Source organism: Cupressus sempervirens, chromosome 9 (assembly GCF_028749045.1).
Source record: "Cupressus sempervirens isolate cs-2001-9-10 chromosome 9, ASM2874904v1, whole genome shotgun sequence".
Classification (NCBI taxonomy): domain Eukaryota; kingdom Viridiplantae; phylum Streptophyta; class Pinopsida; order Cupressales; family Cupressaceae; genus Cupressus; species Cupressus sempervirens.
Window position 1 is genome coordinate 540,139,544 of NC_143126.1, and position 22,613 is coordinate 540,162,156.

Genomic DNA, 22,613 nt, shown 5'->3' on the forward strand with positions numbered 1-22,613 from the left:
CAATTTTGCTCCTCCAAAATTCATCAAAGAGTATACTAGACCTCCGTCTGAAATAGTTCTAAGTAAATACTAACAAATCCTCAACAATTCTTCTGTAACTTCTCTGTATCAACTCAAAAACCCCATGCAATGACAAACATAGCATGTGGACTCACCAAACATCATCCCATAAGATTTGCTAGCTCAGATTCAACATACTGTGTCTTCACTAAAACTCTTTCTACACTGGTCATCATCAAGAGCATTGTCTAATAGACATACATGTTGATATCAATGACAAAACATAGCCAACAACAATTCCTAATAGGAATCTCCAACAATCTCCCAACAATATGAACAATTTTGGTCAACGCCTTTTGAGGAGTGGATAGGTTTTCTTTAATATGTAATGAGGAGTTGCATGTAATAACCCTGTTTGGGTATAGTTGAATCAAGCATCAATTTCTTTCACATTTCAATGGTTTGACATTTTGTCAAACACTTGACAAGCAACCCAATTACCACTAAATATATGATGTCTTAAATTTTCAAACACAATATCAGGATGTACAGGAAAATGATCACAAATTTATTTAATTTTGGCTTTATAAGTAGTGCATAAATAAAAACTAAATGCCAATAAACAATTCTGAAATGATTCACACTAGCCTCTGAATTCATTCATCAACAAACCATATAGCAATATAATGAAAAGGGAATTTAATTGTTGGCTGATTATAAATCAGAATTTGAAGCCAGCCTGTTTACTTTCAAACTATGTAATATTAATTGAATTTTACAAATTAAGAATCTGGACTTTGTTGTAGAATGTAATTGCAAAGTCAAACTAAAAGCCGCCTCGTCCAATTTCAATCTGGCGATCACAGTCTACCCTTACAAATGCTGCCCAAAACAAACTCCAATCTATAGACTAAACCTTGTCGAGTAACGGAGAAATTATAATATTCAATTGTATAAATGCTCCTCAGCCACAGATAATACAGAAAGAGGAGACGGTAATAAAATTCAAAGGTCCACAATACCTCAGCTGTGGATTCTCAGAATTAAATTTAGAATACTTCAGCTATCGATCCCAAACCCTTATACTTCAGCAAGGGCACAAACTTTAGACTTAGAAATCTCACAAATACAACAAGAGCAAAATAAGATAATTAAATAATTGGATGCTTTACTCATCAAATGTGCTCATATTTATAATCTCCAAATGGCACAAAGTTTCTCCAATGAACTTCACTTAAGAAGCTTCCCACACACAACATTAAAATATAATAAAGTGCCATTATACTCTAATTTATTAATTGTTTTTGGCTTCGAAAATGACCTTTTCCATCATAACTTAAAATTTTGACACGTAAGGCCATTGTTTCTTGTTCCCATGATCTAAAACTTTGTCCCGGTTCCAATGAGCTATGATACTAAGGTGACCAACCAACAACACTATAAAAAATAGCAACCTCAACGTATTTATATGAATAATAATAATAATTCACCCATCTTGCGAAAACAACTGAAGAGGCATCATAATCAAAATTTGACAACACCAAAGTGATCCTGGTGATGAAAGACAATAAATGAATTTGACGGGGTGACTTACTATAAATAGACGCTCCCACCAAGATTCTTGGAGCCCAAACTAGAAGCTCAAAATAAAAACTGAGAGCATCCTCGAACTCCTCTGACTCAACTGAGCTCATTAGAGCCAATAGATTGACTTATTATAAATAGTAAGTCCCTCAAACGGAGCCAAAACACACCATAGGTTGCTGGAAAGCCTATAACCACACAACTGAGACCCGTAAATCCTATTGTCAGCTCACGAGGGTCACGATGGTGAACTGACTTGGCCAAATGTAGGAACCTGCTAAAAATGGGGACATTACATTGCATTTACCATCATGACTATGCAAATCACACTTCTTCCATGAATTAATTATTTAGTTGACCAAATATTTGTAACATTAATCAGTGATCATGAATATTGTTTTATTGTTATTTAATATATAGATCACTATATTTTATGAGGTTATCTATTGATGCAATTCAAATTCGATGAAATAGGTATTGTCTTCCCATCACTTCCCATTAAGATGTCTAATTAAAAATCATGAAGTCTTATAAATAGGATGATTTTCTTGTGCAATGATATTATTTTTAACTTTCATGTTGATTTCTTTGATGTAGATATCTTTTGGTATCTATCAATTTATTCATACACTTTGCTGATCAAACTTACATGGTATTGTAAACTACCATTGTAATTTGTAAAATTAATTAGACCATCTTTGTCTTATAACTTCCAATTCTACTATATTTGCTAAGTTCAATAATTATTACTGTTGCTTACTCAATTGGGTGTGCTAGGCCTATCACATCAAGGCCATATGATGTTGCTTTATCAATCACAAGTTTTATGGGGATATTATAGTGAAGGAGTTTTTAGTTTAGGAGTTAGTTCTGTTAGAAGAGAGTTTATGTGTGTGCTATTGTTTATAAGACCCGAACTTGACTCGAAGTAAGTGAGATTATGTGCATGCTATTGTTTACAAGAACCAAACTCGACTCAAAGTTGGAAAGCTAATTTTTGACTTGGACTCAACTAAAACTCAATAAGGACTTAACAAACCGAAAATCCCAAGAAATTCAAAGATTTTGAAGGATTTAAAACTTTTTTCATGCATCATTTAACAAATTAACCTTAAAGACACAATAATTGTGATGAATAGAAGCTACTTTGCACACATACACAAGTATACATTGATCATATAAATATAAGCACAAATTTTTGAAGGAAAAGTTAAACTAAATAACACATAGAAATAAAAATAGCGACATTGTCAAATATCTACAATATTCATGGAATATAAAATCCACAGAATTGAAAGTTCAAAATATATGTCAAAATAAAATAGAGCCTAGAAGACCAAGGCTTAGAGTAGCCTATATGAGTGACCAGTTGACCCTGTAACTTTCTTACGTGTACGCCTAATATAGGTCATTGAAGATTTTGCAGCCATGGTCTTTGCTTGTGTATAAGGCTCAACCTTAGTGACATCCACATCCTCAATTACATCATTATCACTCTTGGTCTTAGGGTCCTTTAGTGGGTCTTCTCATACTCTAGCCTCCTTTGCCATTGATACTGCCTCTACCTATAGATCCACATGATGAACCCATTCCAAGTCTTCATCACTGAAGACAAGATCATCAACCTCTGTATTCTACTTTGCCTATTGATCAACCTCCTCTAAAATGATAGGAAATGTGTTAGCATCCAAGATCTGTCTATTCTGACAGAGGCAAAGATTGTAATGAACAAACACAGGATCGTTCAACCTTTCCACTGCCAACTTTTTGTGCTTTTTTGAGTGTATCTTCTCAAACATGGTCTAGTTATGCTGGCATCTTTAAGCACTACATGGATGGCTCAATATACAAACTGTAATCCTTCATAGATTTGGTACCTAAGTACTAAACATCTCCCACTATGCCTTTGAAACAAGAAAAACTAAAAATCAATTCGATAATCTATTCTATAACTTTTGACTTTATCAATGTAAAATGGTAACAAAATCATAGATAGAAAAGCTTAAGATTTGAAATTTAAACTATACCCTACATAGATTCTTATGTGGCACCAGTAGTGTCCGTTTTTTCTTGCATCTCATGAGAAGAAGTCTCCTTGCGAAGTCCTAAATAGTTGTATCTCACGGACTATGTGTGCTCCAACTAATGAATCATAAAACATTCATTTTACAACTTCATAGAGCCTCCTCAACACCTCTTCGTTGACCTTGAAATCTTGGCAAAAATGAAGTATTTGATTAAGGTAGTGGGCAGCTGCATGTATAGGCCTACAAATTAAATTGTGGCATCGTTTATCCTATTGTGGGCTTCTCTCCATCAATAATTTGTAGAACAATAAGAGACTATGAATTGTGATCATTGTGAAAGTTCAAATTTTTAGTTTTACTTTTAAAGATAAACAATGACATAAACAAAAATGACGAAATGAAATGAAAACGTGAACAAAAAGGAAAATTACCTACATAATCTCCTTGGCCAGTTGCCAAAAGCCATTCTCATGAAATACTTGGTCAGCCATCTGAATCCTTGCATTGCTCTTTGTAATGTTTCATTGTTCGAATGTCCTACAAAAAATGGATTGCTTGTGTGTGAGTCTTGTGATTGCTAGAAATTACTTTAGACAATGCATACAATATGCCCAAGCCCGTACGATGTAGGTTGGACACCATCCGTAAGGCGTGGGCAGGAATAGGCAGTACGATACTATCGTACTATGGTCAACTGATGTACGAAAGGAGTGAAGATGTCATACTGTCTTGGAGATCATATAGTGGAGGCTGGTAGGTAAGGTGAGCAGGGTTGTGTGTGTCATACAATGATGTTACGTGTGTAGTACAATATAGCTGAGTTGAATGATTGTGTAGTGTATGAGAGGATGTAGCCGTACAGTTTGATAAGGTAGTTGTACAATGTTGGAATGGTGACCATACGGTAGATAGGAGTTATTTGTACGGTGAGTGTAGCAAATGGAAATGTACAATTTGTACCTCTGAGTGAGTTTTCCAATGATGGAAAATATGCGATGTAATTCGGTGACACCAACCCGTAGTGAATTGTATATGATATATTGAACACAGACAAGTTGGTACACGAGAGAGAGAGAGAGAGAGAGAGAGAGAGAGAGAGAGAGAGAGAGAGAGAGAGAGAGAGAGAGAGAGAGAGATCATGAATATATGCAATTAATCTCCAAATAGTAATTATATTTGCAAACAAAGATGGTGCTCCAATTTTCCATATCGAGCAAAGTGACACAAAGGACGGAATAGGGTGAGGGTTGAAGATCATCGAAATCGAGATAGCCAGGTAGGGAAGACCTCTCACTTCCGAAATGGCAAACAACAGAGAACTCCAACAGGAGTTTGTAATACAAATAAAATAATCCCAATTGCATACCAGCTATTACCTACATGCTGTACTTAAATGCCCTTCGGAGGAACTTCAGAGGGTTTACAAAGATAGCCAACAACACCTACAGAAAAAAATAAAAATGGGTTCGAGATATACAAAATAAATCAGCCCATAAACAAAGTTTAGATTAATTATATATTTTATGATTGAGACATTACACTCCTTCCATCCCAAAATTTGCTTGTCTTCAAGAAAGTGCAATTCCGAATGCTGGAAAATGTGTTTACCTTCCCAAGTTGTGTCATCTAGTGGCAAGTGTTTCTAGTGTACCAAGTATTCCTTTAGGGTATGGTTACACAGTGTCTTCTCCCATACATCAATGGTCTCGGCCGGTTCCAATACAAGCTTCCCTTCTTCGTCGAGGGGTGGAAGAACTGTGGTGACTGTGAAGTTCTGTCCCACAACTTTCTTCAAGCAAGAGATGTGAAAGACATTATGGATGCGGCTCCCTTTTGGCAGTTCCAATTCATAGACAACTTTATCAATGCAGCAAGTTACATGACAAGGACCATAAAAATGTGGCTTCAATTTTTCTTTCCCTTTTCCCTTCAATGAGGATTGCCTGTACGGTTGGAGCCTGAGGTAGACCAAGTCACCCACTTCAAAACTTCTCTTGATTCAGTGTCTATCGGAGTAGATCTTTTGTTGATTTTGCACCCTTTGTAAGTTTTCCTTCAAGAATCTCAAAATGTATTGCCTCTCTTGAAGCCAATCCTTTGCCCTAGGTGTGTGACTGTCACCCAAAACCATGTCCATAAATGAAAGGGGTTCATACCCATACAGTGCTTTGAAGGGTGCCATCCCTATAGACATGTGATAAGTTGTATTGTAACAGTATTCCCCCAGATGCAGCAATTTGACCCATGCCCGTTGCTGTGCTGAAACGTAGTTCTAGAGGTAGCCTTCTAGCCACTTGTGCACAATCTCTGTTTGTCCGTCTATCTGAGGGTGGTAGCTAGTACTTGGCGACAATTTCGTTCCTGCCAACCAGAACAATTTTGTCTAGAAAATATTGAGAAACTGTTCTATCCCTGTCACTAACAATGTTTCGGGGCAACCTGTGTAGACGATAAATTTCTCTGAAAAATAAGTCGGCTAACTATGTAGCTTGGAAATCTGAGTAGATAGTGAAGAAGTGTTCATATTTTGTCAATCTATCAACCACCACAAAGATATAATCCCTTCCATTTACCTCAGGAAGTTTGGTGATGAAGTCCATAGAGATACTTTCCCACTTCTGTTTTAGTTTCGATAAGGGTTGCAATAGTCCTGCAGGTAAGGTGTTTTCGGATTTATTTTACTGGCAAACTACACATTTCTGCACGTATTGCAAAACATCATCTTTAGGTCCCTTCCATGAGAACCTCTCCCTAAGTTGTCTATAGGTTTTGAGAGACCTTGGGTATCCGGCCAAAGGTGAGGCATGTATTTCCTTCAGGATTTTCTGCTTCAGTTTGGATTCAAGCACTAAGTCTATCCAACCCTTACAGTAAATGATGTCATTGGCCACCTTGTATTGATCATCCTGAGTATTGTCTATAATAATCCTGTTGTCGTCGGTAGAAATTGTGTATCAGCCGATGGGTCCCTTCGGAAAGGAAATTGTGTATCGGCCGACGGGTCCCTTCGGAAAGGTTCTTGTTATGTAGCCGACGGGTCCCTTCGGAAAGGTTCTTGTTATGTAGCCGACGGGTCCCTTCGGAAAGATTTTTGTTATGTAGCGACATGTTGTATGTGGCCGACGGACTCCTTCGAGAATGTTCTTCGGAAAGTATTTATAACCCCTTCGGGAAGCATTGTATTCATGAGATCAAAAAGCATAATGTACTATTTGGCATATGTGAATAATAATAAGAAGAGTTCTGCTGTTCGTGTTCATTATCTATGTACATTTCTTAATTAATCTATGTAGTAAACACCTGTTTTGTTATACTTTTAGCAATACCACTTATTTAGACATTTGACATTTCAACAAACACTTGGCAGACAATCCAATTATCATTGAATATATGGTATTTAAAATTCCAAAACACGGTATCGAAAAATGCAACACTTTTTCACAAATTTAGTTAACCTTAGCCTTATACATTGCTCAAATAAATATCAATCACTAGTATATAAATCCACCATGTGAATTTGTATATTTAAATCTGAAACAACAAATGGTTCACAACAAATTTTGAATTTATTCATTTAGTATGCTTCAGACAATTCCCGTTTGGAATCACATAACAATTTTATCACCAGCAAAACCACAAACGTCTAGCCTTGAGAAATCCAAATCAGAAATTACTAGAAATTAGAGATATAAATTATCAAACTCTTCAAGATAGAATTGCCCTCTCAACCACAATCAATATAGGTGAGAAGACACTAAATTATTCCAACCAACAATCACTCTTCAGCCATAGAGAATACAGTAGAGAAGATTCAACCAATATCCCAAAATATAATTAAATCACTATACTTCAGCAGTGATTCAAAACAATTCTCAGAAACTAATTCACAATACCTCAGCTGTGAATTAAAAACCACTTCTCAGCATCAAAACCCTTATACTTCAGCAAGGGCATCAAAATTTAGAACCTCAGAAAATGCCACAAAGGCAACAAAAACAAATAAATATTCAAGCGTATTTTTCTCAACAAATGGGCTTGTATCTATAACCTTTAGATGCCCTTTTTGTTGCAAAAATGTAACTTCACTCAAGAACCTTCACCACACAACATTAATTAGAAGCTTCTATTAGATTCTTTTACTTGACTTGGCTTAACTAATTAATAAATGGGTCTTTCCAATGATAACTCAACTCTCAACTAAAGTGAAATTATAACTTTATAATTAGCCATTTAATAAATTAATAATAATTTGGCCACTAAAAATATAATTACTCCCAAAATGCTCATCATTTAAATGTCTTTTGAAATAGGAGTTATACCTATTATTTCTCCATGTGTCCAAATGCACTTTCCAAAAATAGAAAGGGTCCATCTCAATCAACACCCAACTTACCACAAATAGTAAGTACACAAAGCTAAGCCGAAATGAATTCCAATCTAACCCAAATGAAGACCAACTTGTAGCTTGCTGAATTGTGGAGAAGATAAGACCCTCCTAAGCCAAACCATTGCCTCAGAAGACCCTCTATCCACAATAATTAGCCTATGAGGGTTGCAACAATAGGCTAATCCTTGAAACTTTGATGCTGGAACAAAATGGGGACATTACATCGTGGTTCATTAGCTTACATGTAAATGTGTTTTTTGAATATTCCACCAATAAGTGTGCCTTCCAATCAACTAAGATCTAAGACAGTAAGCAGATGGTGGGTTTTCTTGACACGGCATTTGCAACCACAATGTTCTTTCCCTTCACATATTCAATGCGGAAATGAAAAGCTTGAATCTTACTCGTTTTTGTTGCCCTCGTTCAGAGCTCATTGCTTCAGAAAATATCTCAAACTATTATGATTGATATAGACGACAAACTTGGCACCCACCAATATTGCCGAAACTTGGTTAGGGCATGTATAATGGCCAGCATTTCTATCATAAATGGAATAGAGGCGCTCAGCTTGCGTAAGCTTTCGACTCATAGCCTATAGGGTGTCTTTCTTGCATCAATATTGCGCCAATGCCCTCTCTGGATGCATTACACTCCAGAATGAAGGGTTGAGTGAAATTTGGTAAGGCGAGAACCGAGAAAGTGTTCATTGTTTCTTTTAACTTATCAAAAGTGTGTTGTGCCTTTTCATTCCACTAGAAGGAGCCTTTGTTTGTCAGATTTGTTAACGATGCACTGAGCTGAGAGAATCCTTTTACAAACCTTCGTTAATAACTGCGCAACCCAAGGAACCCTTGCAACTCAGAGAGTGATTTTGGCGAGGGCAAATGAAGGATAGCTTGAATCTTTTCTAGATGGATCTGTACTCCATATTTACTGACAACATGCCCTAGGTATAATATCTCTGTCATTTGGAATTGACACTTGGATTGCTTGGCAAACAAGGACTGAGCCTCCATGATCCCTAGGACTTCACCAAATGTCTCAGGTGTTCTTCCCAGGTTTTACTGTAAATGAGGATATCATCAAAAATATCAGCAAGTACTTACACAATTGTTTGTTGAAGATGTGATTCATGCAAGATTGAAAAGTAGTTACTGCATTCGTTAATCCGAATGACATGACCAGGAACTCATAATGCCCATAATAACAATGAAAAGCTATCTTCTCTACATCTTACCACATGTCTATTTGATGGTATTCGGAATGAAGATCTATTTTAGAAAAATAAACTGCACCATGCAACTCATCCAACAATTCATCGATCCTGGGGATAGGATATCTATTTTTTATTGTCTTCTTATTCAATGTACGGTAGTCCACACACATGCACAACATCCCATCCTTCTTTTTCACACTGATGATGTAAAAGGGCTAGAGTTGGGACGGATCCATCCCTTCTCGAGCAGCTCTTGAATTGTCTTCTCAATCTCATCTTTGAATTTCTTTGGATGGCAGTGTGGTGCGATGATAACTGGTTTGGTGCCAGCTTCCAATTTGATGGTATGCTCAAAACCACGATGGGGAGGTATGCTGGGAGGAATGTCTATAAAAACTTTATCATGGGTGCTCAAGATATTCTGAAGATCATTATCCCGGTGCGGTGTCCATTGTCCTTTTATTGGTTCTACTAAAACAAAACAATGTGCAGCCCATGCAATGTCATCATGCCGAAAAATGGCCTCCATCCGCTATGCTGAAACTTCCTTTGGTCCCTCATTAGACATCCCATAGAGAACAACCTTCTTTCCATTGACAACAAAAGTGAAGTCGATCCGCTTGAAATTCTGTGTGTATTCATCTAGTGTCTCCATCCACTGTATGCCAAGAATAACCTCCATATCATCTTGGTCCACCATAGAGAAATCCTCTGTCATAGTGTGATTAGCCATCGTGATACTTAGTTGGGGAACAAGGTGCGTATAGGGTAAAAGCGTTCCTTTGATGACCTTGACCTAGAATCCTGTTTGTGTCTCTGTAGGTAGACTTCTTCTTTTCAGCAAAGATGAATTTATGAAGTTTAGAGTGGCCCCGCTATCGAGCATCACAATGATCCTCTATCCTTGAAGAGTTCCACGTACTTGGAATACCGTACATATTGGTCTCCCAGCTAGGGTGATGGTTCCTCCACGCTATACCAATGCGACGATCCTCCTTGTACAGTTCAAATTAACCATTTTGGAGTCCTCTTGGGGTGACCATCCTCTGTGGATAGATTCTCCCGATTGTGCTCATCATTAGACATGACTTTGATGGAGTGTATTTTCCCTGTACCGAGGCATTTCTGCCCATGTTCCCATGGCTTCTTACAATTGAAATATAATTTCTTCCTTTGAAGCTCTTGTTTGGTAGCTTTGTCCAACAAAGGCTTCTTTAGCAGAGGTTTTCTATCTTTGTCCCTTGGAAATGCTAGTGGTTTGGAGTGGGAGCAACTTCGAGAGGATGATGTTGACGATGACGCCTTTCTTCCCGCCTTTTTTATAGTCTCCAAAAGGGTGGTAGGATTGAAACTTTTTACCCAACCCCATAGTGGTTTTGTCAGTTTGTCCATGAAGAGCACTGTCTGTCTCCTTTTGGAAATATCTGTAATCAAAACAGATAGTTTCTGAAATTCTATGATGTACTGGTCGACTGATCCAGTTTGCCTCAATTGTGCAAATAAAATTAAGTTCCGGATCTTTACCATCAAACCGATCTATCAATCTTTCAGTGAATTCTGCATAAATTTACTTGGTCATGCCCAAGTGTGATAGTACCAGGATGCCACCATTCATGTGCCACTCCCTCCAAGTGGAGTGCTGCAAATTTAATTGCTTCTTCTAGCATCAGATTAAGCTGGAAGTAAGTATCGGCCTTCATTACCCATGCTTCGGTAGATATGGATCTGGATCCATCAAATAGTGACAGATTTACTTTACTCAACTTTTTTTTGAGATCGTCGTTAAAATATGCTTGATTTCCGCCTCTAGAATATTGCATTCTCAATTCTGTGTAATCTTTGTAGGATATATCCTCTTCCAAGTTTGCATTCTTCTAGTCCTCTTTCAACTGTTCTTTAACTTCCTCAAAGGTTGGTTGCTTTTCATGTGGTACCTCCGTTTTTGTAAGGAAAGTTGGCATAGAAGGTCGAGAGCGTGCCGGATGAGGACTCTTCTTTCCCGAAATGAAGTCGGTACTGTGACCATTTTGTTCCCTAGATATCTTATTGTCATCTAGTTTCTGGAGAGTTTCTTCCATAAGTCGTTGAGTGTCATTGATCTATGCTTGATTCTTTGAAAGATCCCTAAGTAGTGTCATGACTTCTGCAGATGTGGGTTCTTGATCTACCATTCTATCAAGTGAGTGGGATCTCCTTCTTTTCTGGCTATAAACTTTCATTCACTGTACACAGGCTGGCAGAATCTTTGGCTCTAATACCACTGTAATGTCCCGTTGTCCGACTGACCTTTAAAAAATGGGGTGCCTGCATGCTAGTCTTATGATTTCCATAAATTACTTTGGACTATGCGTACAATATGCCCAAGAAGCCTGTACGGTGTAGGATGGACACCGTCTGTAAGGCGCAAGTAGGAATGGGCAGTACGGTAATGCCATATGGTGGACAACTGATGTACGAAAGGAGTGAAGATGATGTACTGTCTAGGAGATTGTATGGTGGAGGCTGGAAGGTACAGTGAGCAGGGTTGTGTGTGTTGTATGGTGATGTTATGTGTGTAGTATGGTATAACTAAGTTGAAGGGTACGGTGTATGAGAGGATGTAGCCGTATGATTTGAGAAGATAGTTGTATAATGCTTGAATGGTGACCGTACAGTAGATAGGAGTTATCTATATGATGAGTGTAGCAAATGGAAATGTACGATTTGTACAATCCACCCCTCGAGAGAGCCAAAACAATCAGCAATAACTATTGCCCCAAAAGCATCTGCACTATCTGCACCAACAACTCTGGAAACATCAATCCACTGAAGCTCAGTGCCCACCAATGGCACCGACACATCCACATGTCTTTGTGTGGAAAGTCCATCGTTAGAACTATGAATAGGAGTGGTGGGTGCTGTACTAAACACAGGTACATCTGCCTCTTGAATGCCAACCAAAGAGAACTCAAGTCTTTTCCCTGCATCCTTGGTCTAGTCTCCTAAAAGCTAGAACACAATTGAAGAAGTGTTAGAATTGAAATTAAGAAAACTAGAGTGATCTTGATTAAGAAAGACGATGAATGAACTTGACGAGGTGACTTACTATAAATAGATACTCTCTCCAAGATGTTTTGAACCCAAACCAGAAGCCCAAAATAAAAATTGAGAGCACTACTCAACTCCTCTAACTCAACTGAGCTCATCGGAATCGACAGTTTGACTTACTATAAATAGTAAGTCCCTTAAACAGATCCAAAGCACACCATAGGCTACTAGAAATCCTATAACCCCACAACTGAGACCCTTAAATCCCATTGTCAGCTCTCGAGGGTCACGATGGTGAACAAACCAAGACAATTGTAGGAACTTGCTAAATGGGGACATTATAGTGTTCCCTCCCTATGATTGCTTGTCCCCAAGTAACCCTAGAGAAAAATGAACACAGTCCACCTGGATCCTAAGGGTAGAATTGCGTACTATCCCGACAGTGTAGAAGAAACTCTTATAGCATCAACACCCAAATAACTAATATCAATGATATAATCATTTGGAAATAAACTGTAGGTGTTGATTGCGGTAACAACTCATTGGAACTCAATCCAATTGAAATACCAACTTTGTCAACATCCGAGTCCCCATAAACTGATACTCACACCAAATTGTATTGTAGAGATGATAATGACCATAAGTACCTGAATCACTATCACCAACTCCAACCTTTGATAAACTGCCTTGGGTGTACAGATATTGCAAGTGGTCTAACTTGTAGCTGTCGATCCCATCTGCAAAAGATGGTGCTAACCAATCCGATAATGATGGTATGAAATTGGAGCTAACAAACAATGACGCGAAACCAAATCCTCTACATATGGGTCAAAAGAGAAGTGATGAGAACTCCTTACAGTGTAATGCCGATTAAAACCCCTAATCTTTATCAAGGGCTCATCAATATCAAATTGGGAACCAAGAGACTGCTCTTATCTTTGACTCTGAACTACTTAACTGGGTAGGGTACTGGGAAACCCTCTCAACAAACCCAACCACAAAATCTTTGTTGGGAAGCATTGTAGCCAAGGTCTCTACAATCTTCCCCAGTAATCGCCTTATAGCACGAGAGCCTCAAATGAGAGTACCCTCAGATATCTTGTAGGAATCCTCTCGCAAATCTAAACTCTCAAGCATATAGTCCATGAATGACTCAGTAAAATAAAAATTATATGTAGAAGCATCAACTTGCTCCACCGCAATCCACTACTGATCCCTCTAAAAACGTAGCACAATAGGAATCACATTGGAGTCCTCAATTGATGCTCTCACCTCTTTTGTAGCTACTGCACCCATATCCTGCGCAGATGTGATTGCCACATCATCACGCCCCTCATCCCCTAGTGTGGAAGAAAACTCACCACCAACCACTATGCAACTGTGTTAGCCGACTTTGTTGTTTGTAACTTGTCTCCTAATTTTGTTAGTCGTCAGGAGATGACTTTTCTTTTTGGGGGGGATGGTGTCAGCCGACTGGATTGTCCTCAGTGTTTCTGTAGCCGACGGAGTGATTGTCGTCGGTGTTCATGTAGCCGATGGGTAAATAGTTTGTAACGAACATAATATTTGTGGCCGACAGACTCCTTCGGGAAGGTTCGGCAGATAGTATTTATATCCCATCTGGGATCATTGTAAATCATCATTCATCTTATCTTATCAAGCATAATGTAATGTTCTGGCATATGCGAATAATCTAAGGAATTCTGCTATTCATATTCCATTGTCTGTATGCGTTCATTTATTTTACCTGTACGGTAAACAAACTGAATAGGGTCTGCGTATGGTCCCGACTGTACTCGCTCTAACTCTACTGTAACCTCATCTTATTGTGACTGTGACTCCTGAAGAGTCAATTGAGTACACTAAAGAGAGTCCACTATCAACTCAAGCTCCTGGTTGAACTCAGCCACCTCCTCCTCTTTCCCTAACAATGTCTCCTAATAGGTTCTACCCCACTCCAGGAGGTAATCCTTGTCAGCAACTAACTAAGAGTAACTATGCTTTAAGATCGTGATAGCCTCTTGAAGCACATGGACCTCTATTAGGGAAAGACTACTATCACTGTGCATATCAAACATAAGAGAACTCCAACTATATGCTTCTAACATGTAAAGAATCGTATCATAATGCTCAAAAGTTGCAGAGATGTCACCATCACTCACCTTTAGCTAGTTGGCTACATGATGTCTCTATAATCCATGACTCCTATGCAAGTTCTTTGTCTTGCTAATTGCACTATGATACAAAACTAAACCAGAGCTCCTTAACAGTAGATTGCTCGCCGCATGTGTGCTATCCTCCTCGAACACATTTGCAACCGAGATACAACTACTTGGTACCTCAACTGACACCTCCTCTGAAGAAGAGAAAGCCCACATAGTATTACACTCTTTGCATGACTACTTCCTCAGCAGAAAGTCCCTGTATATCCTGGTCTTGGGACTTGTCCAAAACCTCCTCGAAGTCATCACCCAATATTAAACAAGGAATATCATACTCAGTACAACACATAGCATCCTCAAACGGATCATTAGAGGTGTCCATACTATATATATCCCCATCACTTGACAGAGGCTTAGTTGCTATCACCCGATTCTGCACAAATGACTCTTATGCCATGCTATGAATCAATAACACTGCTCATAAACCAACATTTGCTAACTCCGCTATAACACCCAAATCATCAACATCATAACTGGGTGACTCCACACATGCATTGGTCTGACCTAAGGAAGCAACTGCCTATTGCATTGTAGCAACACTTTGACAACTGACATATAAATCTCCAATAACAATCCACTCCTCATGAGAGCTAGAATAATCAGCAATAACTACTGCTCCTAAAGCACCTACACTATCCGCACCAACATCTCTAGAATCATCAATACTAAAGCTTAGTGCCCACCAATGGCATTGACACATCCACATGTCCCTGTGTGGAAAGTCCATCATAAGAACTACAGATAGGAATAGTGGGTGCTGTACTAAACATAGGTACATCTTTCTCCCGAATGCCAACCGAAGACAACTCAAGTCTTTTCCTTGCATCCTCGGTTTGGTCTCCTAAAAGCGAAAACCATATACCTCGCTATCTATCTTAACCTAACTAGGTTTTGGTGACATGAACCTTTGATTAGATAGATTGGATTGAAGATTTGATCTTGGTGTGCAATTGATCTTAAGGAGCCACAATGAATGTCCTTTGCAATAGGTAAAAGAAGAAACCCTAGAAAGAATACGACTTTTTAACGAGGTTAGGTGTGATTCTTCTTTCCGTTAGAGAAAAGTCACCTGCAGATCATAAATAGTTCTAGAGAGTGTCTTTCATCGTGTATATAGAGCCTAATAGGAGTAATGGTGCCCTTGAAATCGATGGATTTGCAAAGGAGGTTGTTCAAATTTGAATTAGGGCTGCATATTTCAAATATAGATTGTCAGTGAAGGATACTGGCGCATTATCAAACAGTCAAGAGCTGCTAAGAATCCACAAAATGCAAGCTTAAAACGCATCTGTCAGTAATGGATAAGCCTTGATGATTGAACAAACTGTGTTCTCTCGAAGAGCTTTGACAAGAATCCTTGAAATTCCACAATGGGGCCATTTTAGCTATCAATCTGCATGATACAATGAGATAAATTTTGGTGCAGGTCTGTTTTGAATTGTTCACCTTTAGGCATTGAAGAGACCATAAGAGGATCCTTCTAATGAGCAAAAATACTTTGCATCTTTTGAGGAAGGTTCATCAGAGGTCAAAGAGGCCAAATAGTTGTCCTCTCAATGCCCAAAACCTCTTGTAGCTCTGTATAGGACTACAACTTTTATTAGAGATCAGAGAGATAGGAAACTCATTTCTCTGGTGCATTAAGGGGACTTGCCATACAACATTTGTTGATCGGAAATTGAAGAGATGATCTTTTCTTAGACAAGCTAAGTCTCTTTGATGGATGTGGTCCTGCCCATAGTTCAACTTTTTGTTCTCTGCCACTTCTCGGCAAGGCCAAAAAAAAATTTCTCAGCAAATATTGGACAAAAATTGGCAACTTCTTGGGAAAATATCGAGAATTTAAAAAATGACTTTAATTTAATTAAAAATGCATTTTTTTCACAAAATTCAAAAAGTAGATGCATGTATTGAGTCAGTAAATGAGTAAACAAACCAAACAAGCTGATCTAGATATATATAAATGCAATAAGTAACAAAATCACATCCTCATGTGGAATGCTGATGTAGTTACAGTCTACAGACTCTCAACTTTGAAACAAGCTACAAATAGTAAATACCAAATTGTCTTTGTCAAAACATAAGCAAATACAAATGTCAAGTTCAATATGAAACTAGTCCACATCTTCCTCTTCCCCATCCCAGTAATTCTAGTAAAAACTATGGGAGAGGGAGGGGGTCTAGCAGCTCTAGCCGTAGCAGTTGTCTCTGGTGGTGCTAGTGTTGGCCCTGGCAAGGACTCCTCATTATCCTCATCCTCACTATCATTGTGCTCACTGTCACTGTCCTCAGACTCCTCATTCTCACTGCCCTCCTCCTGAATGTTGTCTAGTCCCACTGCAAAACCACCCTCCTCCATAGCCTCTCTCTCCAACCCATATATTTCATCTTTAGTGAACAATGAAGGCTGCTCCTGTGCTGTCCAATCGCCAAAAGGATCTATGTCATCCAGATCAAGTGGCTTAGTTGCTGTTGCCATTACCTTTCTTATGTGCAACTTGAGGCTATAATGCACAAGGGCAAGGTCATTTAGGCATTTTTGTGCCAACTTGTTCCTCTTCTTTGTGTGAATAGATTCAAACAAGCTCCAATTACGCTCACAACTAAATGAGCTACAAGGCTGACATAAGATACAAAGAGCAAGCTTTTGCAGATTTGGGACATTACCACCCCAATTTTGCCACCAAGCATCTGCAAGATAAATATTAAAGAGTTAGAAAGCAAGATGAAGACAAGTTTTTGTAGCTTATTTATCTACTTAACATGCATGTGAGAGACTCAAAATTCCAAATATTGTAATTTGTACTTGGTGTCTGAGTTTGTCTGCCTCTCTTTGCCAAGGCTGAGGAGAATAGTTTGCTCGTTGCAGTTTGATACACTTCCATCTTGGCCACAATGAGGTCTCTCACCGCAATGTTGGGTACCATCCTTTCCATGCATTCACTAAAACCCTCCATGACCTCTCCATTGGGGTCCGCATATGATGGAGAGAAGCGGTAACAAGGGTTGAGGAAATACCCTACTGCATGAATGGGTTGGCGGAGCTGATTGCTCCATCTCCTATCAATAATATCCCATAAGGGCTGAAATTTTAGGCTCTCTCCCCTATACTTATTTTTTACAGCCTCTTTCGCCCTATCCATGGCCTCATAAAGGGACCCCATTGGGGTTTGTTCCCTATCTACCAAGCGAGAACTCTAACCAAGGGCTTCACCACCTACAATTGAAAAGTAGAAATCAATTATTATTCAAAGAGTAGGGTTATAAAATAATAATGAAAGACTTGATTAATAAATACAAAAAAAAAAAATCAAATTTTGAAGTTTCCAACTCACATTCACAATTTCTTAAGCTCGCTCAAAAAACTGGAGATCAAACACAATGCGTGCAACACTCTGCCCATCGAGCTTCTTTGAATAACTTGACTGTAGCCATTTTGGACACACAAACATCTGCCTCAAAGGATTCATATGTTTAAGAACACTTTGCAACGTTAAAAAAATCATTGCAAATCTTGTGACCGTGGGTCTAACCAACTCCTTGTCTTTGTAGTCTCTCATCAAGCGAAGGACCCAAGGGTGATTGTAGATATATTTTGTTATCGTCCTTGCTTCCTTTGCAACCGGTTTCACCCAATCCAATTTCCCTATATCCTCCAAAAGAAGGTCAATAACATGCACTGCACAAGGAGACCAAAAGAGTGAATTATGCTTTTCTTGTAAGATCCTACCTGCTGCCACATATGCCGCTGCATTGTCGGTTATGATTTGCACCACATTTTCAGCCCCAACCCCTATCACAATATTCTCTAGCATTCGAGCCAAAGTCTCAGGTGTCTTTATCTTGTTCGAGGCATCCAAGGATTTAAGAAAGACTACTTGATCCTTGCAAGAAACTAAAATTTTGATGATGGTATGGTTTCTTCCATCCGTCCATCCATCTGAAAGTATGGTGCAGCCACACTGTTTCCATTCTAATCTTTGCTCTTCAACCACATCTTTACCCCTACAAACAACATCTTTCAACAATCTACAAGCACAAAATTAAAAATGAAATTCACTTTAAGTACACGAGTTTGATTAAGAAAAATTACTTTCAACAAAAACAAGTAAATTGTAAAATTGTAAAAGTATTAAAGTTTGAAATAAGTGAATTACCTCCCACTCAAGGCTATAGGAGTAGGTGCTTTGTAGCCCTTTCCTGTTATCGTACAACCAGTCACAAAATTCAGAAAATATGGACTTGCTGCAACATTGAAGGAGAGCTTCTTAAAAAACCAAGAATCAACACATTGAATGTCAAGTTGCTCATGCACATCACGGTTCCATCTAGTACCCTCCAATGATGGTTGTGCTCTATGTGTGTTTCTATGCACAAAATAACCATCAATAGAAGAGTTTTGCGGTCTACTAGATCCAACAGATGTGGAAGTTGAGCCCGAGGACATGCCACGAGTAGTAGGTGTGTTCCGTATGTGAATCCTTGGGCCACGAAAAGAGCCCACTATCCCCTCAACTACTTCTTCTTCTTCATCAAGGGTGGCTAGGATACCTAGTCACATGACACAACCCACATTATCTCATTATGAATCATGATAAATTGATAATTGTTTTAGCACAAGCATTAGTTGTGATTAGAAAATAATAAATGATTATTAAAAGGAAACATACCTTGTGATTCGTAAATGGCTGCCCTCATAGTCAATTTTGCCCTTTCCCTTTTCAACTTCTTCTCTTCTTGGGCACTAAGCAAAGCAATCATCTCCCTTTTTATTTCTTCCGTAGTCGCATCACAAATCCTTGTGTCACGCTTTTCTATACTAGCAAGGTGGTACTTCAAACGAGATATGCCTTCACGGATTTGTCTTTCACATTTCATGCATATGACACTATTATACTCTGTTCCTTCAAAGTCATATTTCCATGCAAAGTCTCTAGCCCCTTTAGGGCACGTGCCTATGAATCCAAATGGACATGCTACGGGACCACTGGGAGATGCTGCAGCTGACCCAGATGCAGAGGAAGCCATATTTGCTGGAAAATCAGAGAATAAAACAAAAAATGTATTAGCCTTAAAGTTTTGAAATTATTGAGAAGAACTTGATTGTTTTTGGGAAAATTGCAAAAAGATGGTGTTAGGTCTTTGTCATGACTCATTTACATTACACTCTAAAACCGTAAAATGTATTAGAGAACATTTCAAATGCAAGATATGCAAGTATGGGAAGACAAAAAAAAGTTTAACTCAAAAGAAAATAAAATTGAGAAACTTACTTATGGATCCAAATTTGCTTGGAAAGAGCTTCGAATCGACTCCTAATCCGCTGGAAATTGCTACAAATCACTGCCAAACACCTAAGTGCTGCTCCAAAACCCTTCTCCTCCACCCAAGACGCCAAACACAGCAAATGAAACAATGAAATTGCATTTTTTAAACCGCAAGTATATACTAGACGCTGCCCGCGATAAGTTATTGTGCGAAATTAGCGATATATCGCCATCTTCTCGCCAACTTCTTGCGGCGATATTTTCAAGTTCTCGGGCCCCTAATGTGGCGATAAAAACTAGAGTTTTCTCGCCACCAAAAACTTCTCACGAGAAGTAGACTTCTCGGCAATAAAACAGTGAGATTTTAATCTATGGTCCTGCCAACTTGTTACTATTTAAGCTTGATAGGGGATTGTGGAGACAATAGAAGTCTTTTTAATGGTCAATATTTCTTCAATACCTGCTATCATTTCTATATGTGACCAAACCACATTGGAGGTCAAAGAGATTGAAAGATCATTCCTCCAATAAGCTAAGTCTCTTTGATGGGCTTTGGATTTCCTCATATTGATGATGATACTTTTTGATCAGGGATTTGAGAGATGAGGGAGCCATGTCGCTTAGTAATAAGGTTAAACAACAAAGGACTGACTGACAAAAGGAACTTTTCTACATGGAAGGCCAGTTGGCAGATGTGGGAAACGACTTCAGCCAGCAACTCTTAAGTGATTTGATCAGCTGGTCCATTCAACATGAGATTATAATGTTGAAAAACACTATTAAGGCAAGGAAGATAAGGGTTTAGGGTTAAAGCCTTATGGCTTTAACCAATTTTCTAGAGGGGTATAGATTCATTGCTGATATCTTTGATTGGTTATATGAAATGGAGGACCTAAGGGTGACATGAAATGTCAACAAGAGCCTTAATCAGTACCAATTTTCATGATTATGTTAGCGGAGTATACAGAAGATGCATCAGTACCCTATGGATTATATTTACAGCCATGAGTTATATTATACACAACTGTAATTATCTTGTCTTCAGGAACTCCAAAAGCATATATTTTTTCTTCTGATGTTTGTATCATATATATATATCTTGGCTTATGTGCATAATTAGGATAATCCTTATCCAGTTCTCCTACATAGGGTATCAAGAGCCATGAATTTCTAAAACCTATAAAAGAAAATAGACATCAAATAATAAAATAACAAGCTTAGAGTTTTATATTCATCTAGAATGTCATATTCTTTTTTTGCACTAGCAGAGCTGCACACTTTGCCTGTCGTTGTTTCTATTAATGATTGAGGTCTCTTCCTGTAAATGTTTCCTTACACTGCACTAGTCTAACATGATCTTCCTTTTATAATATTAAATATAAATCTTTGTAAGGATAAATTGTAAGCAAACTTTTGGTGCAAGAGCTTAATTGTTCTGTTTCCAGCCTAATATGGGATTTCATGCTTGAAAAGTCTGATAGTCTGATGGCATTTCATCGTAACAGGTCCATATCACTCAAGGCGATTATGAAGGAAAGGCAGTTATTGTGTCTTGGGTGACCTCATCAGAGCCTGGATCCAGCGAGGTGGTTTATGGCACAACAGAGCATACATATGATCATCATGTAGAAGGCTTAGTAACAAACTACACATTTTACAAGTATACATCTGGTTTCATCCATCATTGTCTTATTGATGATCTCGAGGTACTGTTTTTACCTGGTATGACTGGATGAGTTTTACTTTTGTAATCAATCTGCAAGAATTAGAATCAAGAACACTATGAATTATCACCCATAGTGCAATGTGAAGAAATGGTAACAATATGAAAAAATGGGAATTATTTAAGACAAAAGTAAACTACTTTAGTAAATCACCAATCGGATAAAGGAAAGAAGAATGAGATAGAATAAGCAACTGAAATAGAATTTTTTTTCCTATTAAATGATCAAGCTAGGTCATTTCGATCAAACTACATAAAATTATGAATAACAATATATTAGAGAACTCAAAAAAGAGTCACATCTTCTAGTAGAGGAAGGAAGAAGTAAATTACATGCAAATTACAAGGAGGGACAAAAAAGAACATAATGCATTCTTGTCACTGAAGCAATAGTAGTACGAATGGAGAAATTCTAGAAATGTGATGTTTTTAATTTTTTTGTAACAATTTAATTAAAATAATTAATTAATTTGGTCCCAAAATTTAAATTATATTATCACAAGGACCTTAAATAAATTATTTTAATTAATAAATATGTGGCCCAAATTAATAAAATTAAAAAAAAATTGTATTTGGGGTTCTGATTGATTTACGTATATCTCGGACCCATTTTTCTTTCTCATAGGTGTTTGTTGCCGTGTTGACACTTGTTGTGTGCCTCAGGAGTTTTCCTCCGATGGGGTATTTATGACCAGCGGCTAGGATGCGTTTTGGTATGTGTCTTGGATTTTATTTTGTATTGTGAATTCCATTGGGAGTTTTGCTTGTTTACCAATACGAAAGTGAAAGATCTTCCCTATTTGGCTTGTGTAGTTTTGGTGGATTTTAGTCCTACCGTATTCTACTTTTGGTATACTTTGCTCGGATCTAGCACATCTGAAACATCATCTTTGTTTGTAGCTGTAATTTTTGTTTAAGCGACAAATTGATAATTCTCTCGTGTGGCAAATCTCTATGTGTCTGCTGTTTGATGTTCATCTATTTGATAGATGGTTTGGGAACATCATTTGCACACTACCTCATTATTGACGTTCGACAGAAACACCTTCCTTATCATACAAAAGCCTTCCCTCATGCCTTCATTGTCAAGATGTAACGTCCCCAATTTTGCCAGTATTAGAGTTTGAGAGATTATCCTATTATTGTGATCCTCGTAACCT

General features: G+C 38.1%; 1 protein-coding gene across 4 annotated transcripts in view; it reads left to right on the plus strand.

Moving 5' to 3' along the window:
* LOC149539754 (phosphoenolpyruvate phosphatase-like) overlaps window positions 1-22,613 on the plus strand; it is a 357,723-nt gene that overhangs the window by 46,054 nt on the left and 289,056 nt on the right. For 2 of the 4 annotated variants that reach the window (XM_089800958.1, XM_089800959.1), the window contains exon 3: window positions 21,236-21,436. The exons of the other annotated variants lie outside the window; for them this stretch is intronic. In XM_089800958.1, the coding sequence (XP_089657084.1) occupies window positions 21,236-21,436 (201 nt within the window). The remainder of the gene's footprint in view (window positions 1-21,235; window positions 21,437-22,613) is intronic. 4 annotated transcript variants of the gene reach the window in all.